Source organism: Melanaphis sacchari, unplaced genomic scaffold (assembly GCF_002803265.2).
Source record: "Melanaphis sacchari strain LSU unplaced genomic scaffold, SCAv2.0 Contig488_pilon_pilon, whole genome shotgun sequence".
NCBI classification, from domain to species: Eukaryota; Metazoa; Arthropoda; class Insecta; order Hemiptera; family Aphididae; genus Melanaphis; species Melanaphis sacchari.
This window is the reverse complement of record NW_020271325.1, coordinates 1-8,250: the sequence shown is the minus strand read 5'-3', so window position 1 is coordinate 8,250 and position 8,250 is coordinate 1. Positions and strand designations below refer to the sequence as shown.

At 33.1% G+C, this 8,250-nt stretch overlaps 1 protein-coding gene across 1 annotated transcript; it reads right to left on the bottom strand.

The window, feature by feature from the left end:
* Positions 1-2,517: 2,517 nt before the first annotated feature.
* On the bottom strand, positions 2,518-4,383 carry LOC112598396 (zinc finger BED domain-containing protein 5-like). The gene is made up of 3 exons (XM_025344832.1): positions 3,617-4,383; positions 3,157-3,422; positions 2,518-3,083 (listed from the first exon to the last, which is right to left on the bottom strand). The coding sequence occupies exons 1-3, from the start codon at positions 4,381-4,383 to the stop codon at positions 2,518-2,520; spliced, it is 1,599 nt and encodes a 532-aa protein (XP_025200617.1).
* Between the last annotated feature and the right edge of the window lie 3,867 nt (positions 4,384-8,250).

The following is an 8,250-nucleotide window of genomic DNA, read 5'->3' as shown; positions in this document are numbered from 1 at the left end:
TGGGGGTGCTACGCACCCCCGGTCCCCCCGCTAGTTGCGGCACTGATTTTACATATTTTTTTTTTTTTACTGTACGTAATACTAATATAAAATCTTTTTTTATTATTATTATTTATCCAGAGGATAAGTAATACTAACGTGGTTTCTTCTCTGGCTCTCGATACAAAAGCAAAAAAAAAAAAAAAAATTATTATTATTTATTATTATACAATAATTCAGAAAAACCTAAATCAGACGAGTATTTTATCATGGATAATAATGTTATATGTGAAATAATAAGATAAATAAAATGTTATTGCGTTTTCGGTCACGAACTATACTGCTATTCACGATAATATTTTTATTTCCAAATAAACCAATAGGCGATAGACAGATAAAGCGACCGTAGATTTTTGACGCGACGTTTAATAGTTTAGTGCACTCAGTACAGTACAGTTATAGCCGTTATAGGTACATATTTAGTACAAATTTTACTCCTTTCTTTTAAAAATATTATTATTTTGATTTTATTCCGTTTAATTCTATTTAAATTATTTTTTTAAATATAAATTGGAAGATGGCACAAATTTGTAAAACTGTTTCATCAAATAGAGGTAATATAAAACTTGTTATCGATGGTTATATAATGACAAAAGACAAAAATAGAGATGATTTATATTATTGGTGCTGTGAAAAAAGGAAAACTCTCCATTGTAGTGGTTATGCTTGTACCATTCTAATTAATGGTCAGCACAACTTACGAAATAAAAAAGAGCATAACCATAGCCCCGATGCTACTAGAAAAGATATCATCACGGCTGTTCATAATTTAAAACGAAAGGCTCGTGAGACTAATGACACGCCTGCACAATTAATACAAATTGAAACCAATGCTGTTTCTAGCCTAAGTCAACCATCGTTGCCGAATAATCATGCTTTACGTCAAATTATAAAAAGAGCACGTAGAAAAGATATACTTATTCAACCAACTTCCATTGACAATATAAATGTACCATTACCCCTTAGAACTATTAATGGACAAATTTTCCTAGCAAAAGACACATCCTTTGACAATGAAAGAATACTTTTATTTACAACTAAATTTAACGTTGAACATTTGAAAAAAAGTTCATATTGGATCATGGACGGTACTTTTAAAACTGTTCCGACACTTTTTCGACAATTATATACAATACATGCTATAGTAGGAACAGGAGAAAATGCAAAAATATTACCTCTTGTGTATGCTTTAATGACGAGTAAAACAGAAGAATGCTATACTCGCCTTTTTGAAAATTTAAATAATTTTGCAGCCGAAAATGAATTGGAATTAAATCCTCAATATATTTTAACTGATTTTGAGCAAGCGGCTATAAATGCTTCAAAATGTGAATATCCAGATACAAATTGTATAGGTTGTCTTTTACATCTAGGTCAAAGTGTATGGCGTCAAATTCAAGCAAATTCTCTTAGTAAAAGATATGGAGAAGATGAAGAATTTAGTTTGAAACTACGTCAGCTTATTGCTCTTGCTTTTCTTCCACTTACTGAAATACCAGGTGCATTCGATGAATTGAAATTTACTTTTCCCGAAGAAGATTCTGAGGTAATGCAATGGTTTGAAAACAATTATGTGCATGGTAGAATTAGAAGGATAATGAGAGGAGGTAATGTAAGTCGCACAGCTCCTTTATTTCCACCAAAATTTTGGTCCGCATTTGAGCGAATGGTATTAGGAATTCCTAGAACTCAAAATCGCGTAGAGGGTTGGCACAGACGTTTTGAAACTCTTGTTGGAAAATGTCATGTTGGTGTTTACACAAAAGAAATTAAAAAAGAACAAATTCAAATGGAACAGAGAGCCGAAGATATAATTCGTGGAAGGGCACATACTCCAACTCGTAGAGAATATGCTGAACGAGAAAAACGTATTAGTGCAATTATAAATGACAGGGAAAATCGATCAAATTTATCATTTCTAAGGGGAATCGCTCATAACATTAAATTGTAAGTAGTAAAATGTTTTTATTATTATTAATTCTTGACACAAATTTATTTATAAATTATAATATAATAATTAAATAAATTTATTTATAATTGATATTGTCGGGCAAATGGTGTCGGGCAATTAAGATGTCGGGCAATTGAATGTCGGGAAAATGTACTGATCCCTATCCAAAATAACTATAGGAAGAAAATTGTTAGTGCGCAATCAGAAGGTCCTGACAATCATTATGGCAGTGGTTCTCAACCTTTTTGGATTCGTGTCACCCTCATCCACGATAACCCAACACTACGTCTCCCTAACATCAAAATATTAGTTATATAAAAAACAAGCACTATAAAAAATATAGTACACAGAAAAATAATAACTGAAAATTTTATTTTTGCTTTACTGTTAAATTAACATTGAAATTTAAAATTTAAAAAAAAAATTAAGATTTTTTAAAATATATATTATATAATAATTGAATAAACTATAAAATCTAAAAATTAATGAGAAATTTGACCCTGGTTATTTTTACATAGTTGTGGAATTCAAGGGTTGATGGTTGATAGAGCGAGTCTCATATCGTCTTCTAGTGTTGTTTTTGTAAGTCTTTGGCGTTTTTTTGTTTTAATATTTGTGAGCGCACTGAATCCATGTTCGCATAGCCAGGACGTCGAAAATTGAAGTAGCACTTCAATAACTTTCGTTGATAGTCGAGGGTATTCACTGTGGAGACTCACCCAAAAGCTGTTGAGCGACATTTCTTTAAATTTTAGTTGCAGCGTACGGTCGTTTTTTAGTTCCACAGCTTCCTGTTGTAATTCACAGTCATCTGTTTGCACTAAGGATGTAAATGGGTTGCGAACCCAGTCATACTGTTTCACATTCAAGTCTGGAAAATAATATTTCAATGACATTTGCAAGGCCTGCAAGTGACTTCTTATGGCTCCCAGAACTTCAGGATTAGAGTTTTCTTGACTTGTAAAAAGTGGAAACATAGCTGTCTTTCCTTGATCCAAGTTTGTACACCAAATGGAGATTTTTTCTTGAAAAGCTGAAAGTTTGTCGGTGGAAGTTGAAACATTTTCTAATGGCCCTTGCAAACTAGAATTAACTAGGTTAAGATTCTGAAAAATGTCAGTCAAGTACGCAAATTTTGATATCCAATCGTGATCTTCCAAAAAAACTTGTAAATTCTTCATTGCCTTCTTCCATGAAAAACAGTAAAAGTTCCTCTTTAAGTTCATAGAGACGTGCTAAGACCTTTCCTCTTGATAACCACCTCACTTCGGTATGGTACAACAAATTTGTAAAACCAGCATCCATTGAATTACAAATTTCGGCAAAAATCTTACTTTTCAAGGGCTTTCTTTTAATGTAGTTGACAATACGAACAGCATTAATCAAAATAGAATTGAGATCACTACCCAACGTTTTTGTCATCAGCGCTTCTCTGTGGATGAAACAATGAGTTTTAACGATTAATGGGTTTTTCATTTTAGCGAGTGTAACAAACCCTTTGATATTCCCGGTCATATTTGGAGCTCCATCAGTGCAAATTCCAACACAGTCACTCCACAATATTCCATTATTTTCAATAAAAACATTGATTGTTTTAAAAATGTCTTTGCCTCTTTTGTTTTTAACTCTTTCAAACACAAAAACTGGTTTATAATATCATAACCAACAACAAAACGAACAAATCCTATCATGTAACATTTTCCGTCACTAACAGTTGAATCGTCAACTTGAAGTGTGAACCGAGAAAGTTTCATCTTTTCTACGGTGTGTTGTTTTATATCTACAGACATATCATTTATGCGACGAGTAATAGTGTCATTAGACATCGGTATCTTATCTATTTCAAGAGCCGCTTCATCTCCAATCATTATTCGCACCATTTCCTTACCCGCAGGTTTGATTAAATTTTCTCCAATAGTATGCGCTTTCATGTTGTTAGCAATCATTTGGGAAACAACAAAACTAGCTTCGAGAGCCCTCTCAGAAATTTTAACTTTTTTTGTGAACTTGATTGCTTCTTTTTTTTGGCAACTTAAAGGTCTTTTGAAATAGTGAATATCTTTGCACTTCAAGTGAAAATGTTGTTTAATAAAATGTCTGTTTAATTTGTTGGGCACCATCGATTCGTTGGTAAATGTTTTTCCACATATGATACACTCGGGAATAGGTTCATCTTCTGGACCACACCATGTGAAACCAATGGATATATAAGATTCATCGTATAACCGACACTTACCTTTACTCTGTTTTGACGGCCGAGCAGTTGATGGTGAATTCCCACTCATTTTTAAAGTCCCGGAAGTTGATGGTGAGTCTTTACTCTGTTTTGACGTTCCAGAAGTTGATGGTGAGCTTTCAATCAATTTCGAGGTCCGAGTAATAAATCTATCCATACTTATAGCAAAATAATAATAATAATATTAAATAATATTTAATAATAATATTTTCGATTTTTCACAAATAAATTATTATTACCTGCACTCGCTAACGAAAAATACAACACTGTCAAGGTTAAGTATAATAAAATATATACTAAAAATACTTAAAAAAGTTTATAGTATTTAATAGGTACAATTTAAAATGAAGAATTACAATTTTAACTAAAATAATAAACACTTTATACTAGCTTGAAATAATAATTCACAGTAATCAGTAAAGTATATAATAGTATGAAAAACTGACCCATTTCAGATAACGTAGCGTTGTCGCACGTCGAACGAACGTATTTATCGGATTAGATCTAGATATTAGTGTTAACTATAAATAGAAATAAATAATACAAAGATAAGAATTTTTTCGGTATCTGTGCCGTTTAGTGTAAACAATTATTGCGTTATTTGACTGCGGTAGCAATCACATGATTACCGTTACAATAATACGATTTTTTTTCGAAAAAAATTCTATATTTTTAAACTTTTCCCCAAGGTTTTCTTGTCACCCCTACATTGAATCCATGTCACCCCGGTTGAGAACCACTGCATTATGGGTTAGCTGAACTTCTTATAGATACATTAGATGAAGATGATTTAGAAAAAAGAAAAATGAATTTATTCAATACCTGCGTAAAGTTGACTGAAAACAAATATAGGTTAATATGTAAAAACTTGAATCCTAACTGGTTTCAAGAACGTAAATTAGGTTGACAGCTTCGCGGTTTGGCGAAATTTGCAAAATACGACAAAATACCAGGTGTAAAACTATAGTTCTCAGTAAACCCCCAATAACATCAAAACAAATGACCTATGGACATAATATGGAACATAAAGCTAAGAAGAAACTGGAGGAAATCATTAATCTTGATGTTCAATGAAGTGGTCTTGTTGTAGATCTTAGTTTTCCATACTTAGCAGCGAGTCCAGGTTAATATTTAATTTTTTTATTAACTATGTCGTAAATCCATTTAGTTTTTATTTTATTTAGTACCTATATAAATTAGAAAATGTATATTATAATATTTTTATTTATTGTAGATGGTTTAGTTGGGGATCAAGCTATTATAGAGATAATATGTCCATACGTAGCAAAGGATAGTGAAAACAGTATTGATGCCGTAAATAATAAACTTGTAAGTTGTAAGCTAGGTTTTTTAATTATATAGTACTTATAAATAAATAGATTTATTGTAATATATTTTTATTTTATTTTTTTATTTTTATGTATTTATGTTTTTGATAACAAGCTTGGTGTACATTATCTTAAATTAACTATTTATTTTTTTTGTGCGCTTTTCTAATTCTCATTGTTACGCGCTTCTGTTCATTCCAAATATTAACTATTGATAGTGCGTTGTGAGTGTTTTCGTCCTTTTTCGTCTTAGATCTACTTTTTTCTGGTCGCTTTTTGCTGTGGATGTTGATCGTGAGTACTCATTTTTCTGTTTCCGTTATCACTGCGGTGATTTCACATTATCAGTATACTCATTACCAGGACTTGGATCAGCTGTTTATTTTATTTCTTGAAGACTTTAACGCTGGGTACTAAAGTACTTTAGCTCCCGCATATTTGGCCTTATATTCAACACACTGTGCATTACTGTTCATCTGGTGGTATCCTATTGTACCATGTCTACTACCTTGAAACCTACCACTCGATCTGCCACTAAATTACCGGCTGTTGCTTCACCTAAAGTTACACATTTATCTGCTTGCACCTCTTCAACAAACGATGACATCATGACCGCATTGTCATCTCTCCGTAATGAATTTTCTGAGTCTTTTAAAAATCAATCAATTAAGCAAGATAACCTATTTAAAGTGCTCAAGGCTGACATTGTAAAACTGTCCTCTCTTATCGCTGCACTCAAGGCTGAAAATAACATTCATAAATCAGACGTTGAATTTCTTAAAGATAAAGTTGGTAAGCTTGAATCCCTGGATTCTCCTGCCTCTTCTCCTTCTGTTGTTGCCCAAGTTTTCCAGGAAACTTTTGAACGGGAAAGATGCTCAACCAACCTATTGGTATACAGTATTCCTGAGTCGTCAGCCGAATCTACCTCTCAGCGTATCTCCGACGACAAATCTGCACTTGAGAAAATTGTAGTGCCTCTTATAGGAATTCTTCCTGCTCACTACAAATTGATTCGCTTGGGTAAAGCTCAACCTAACAACACACGCCCCCTGAAAATAATTCTCGAGTCTAAAGAATGTGCCTCTAATATATTATTCAATTATCATGATGCTTAGAAAAGTGGTACTAATCTCCCGCCTAACCTTCGCATTGCTAAAGATAAGACTCTCCTATAACGGACCCTACTGCGTAACTGCCACTCTGAACTTGATCGTAGAACTCAAGCCGGTGAAGTCGGACTACATATAGCTCATATATACGGTCTCCCAAAGGTTATGTCTCACCGCCCTAAGGATGGAAATTTCAATCAAAGGCCAACTATCAACAATCCCTAAATCATTCGCCAATTGCCAACTCAATTTCTGGTTTTTACCAAAACTGCCGTGGTCTCCGGTCAAAAATTATAAATTTTAAATGCAATGTAGCCTGTATAAATTATGATTTTTTTGTTCTAACTGAAACTTGGTTAACCGATTCTTTTACTGATTGTAAACTTGGTCTTTCCAATTATAATATCTACAGATATGATAGATGTTCTATTACTAGTAATTATTTAAGGGGTGGCGGAGTACTCATTGGTATAAGAAAAGATATATCTTCCGAATTAGTTATTGTTCGTGAAATCAATGTTGAACATTTATTTGTGATGCTCACTGTTGGGTCTTCCAAGTTTATAATTAATGCTGCCTATTTTTCTCCTCTTTGTCCGTCTCATTTATTTGAAAATTTTATGTCCGTCTTAGAAACAGTTTATCAACATCATCCTGAACACATATTCTTGCTCTGTGGTGATTATAATTTGCCTGAGATTTCTTGGTCTAATGATTCACATGGCCTTACTTATACCTTCTCATCCCCTCTTCGTGTGCCATGTGTTCCTGAACTACTTGCTTTCAATGGATTCTACCGAAAAAATTCTATTTTTAACTCTAAGGGTTCTATACTTTATCTAATTTGTTGTAACATAGACTCCGTTGTTGTTACCTAATCTCTTGAACCGTTTGTACCACCTGACCCATATCATCCTCCTCTAAAAATATCATTTCCGTATATCACCACTCCTACCATATATAACTCATCACATTCCTTTCTGAATTTTAAAAACGCCGATTACGATTCTATAATTTCTTTTTTGTCTTTCTTCGATTGGTACTCTACTCTATCCAACCCTGACTTAAATACTGCGGTTTGTACCTTTACTGATGCTCTTCATAATTCAATCTTGAGATTTGTCCCTATATCACGCTTCTATAAATCCAGTTTTCCCTCTTGGGTATCCAAAGACCACAAATCGTTAATTTATCGTAAGAATAAAGCTCATGCAAAGTTTAAATCTATCTTCGACCCTGCTGATTACACTGATTTTTCCCTGCTTCGTGCTAAATGTAAATATACTTCCAAAAAATGTCATAAAGAATTTGTTGAACAGTCTGAAAAATCTCTATCGTCAAATCCCAAAAAATTTTGGGATTTAGTGCGCAAGAATCGTTTCCACAATGCTGTTCCGGACACAGTTTCTTTAGATGGTGTCAATAGTTCTTGTAAGCTGGAAAGTGTCAATCTGTTTGCTAAACATTTTTGTTCGGTTTACTCTTCAAAGCCTGTTATGTTACGTACCGTGTTATTTTACACATATATATTATACGGAGAGGTGATGTGTATACCGATGGAATAACATATTCAAACAGTGTAGT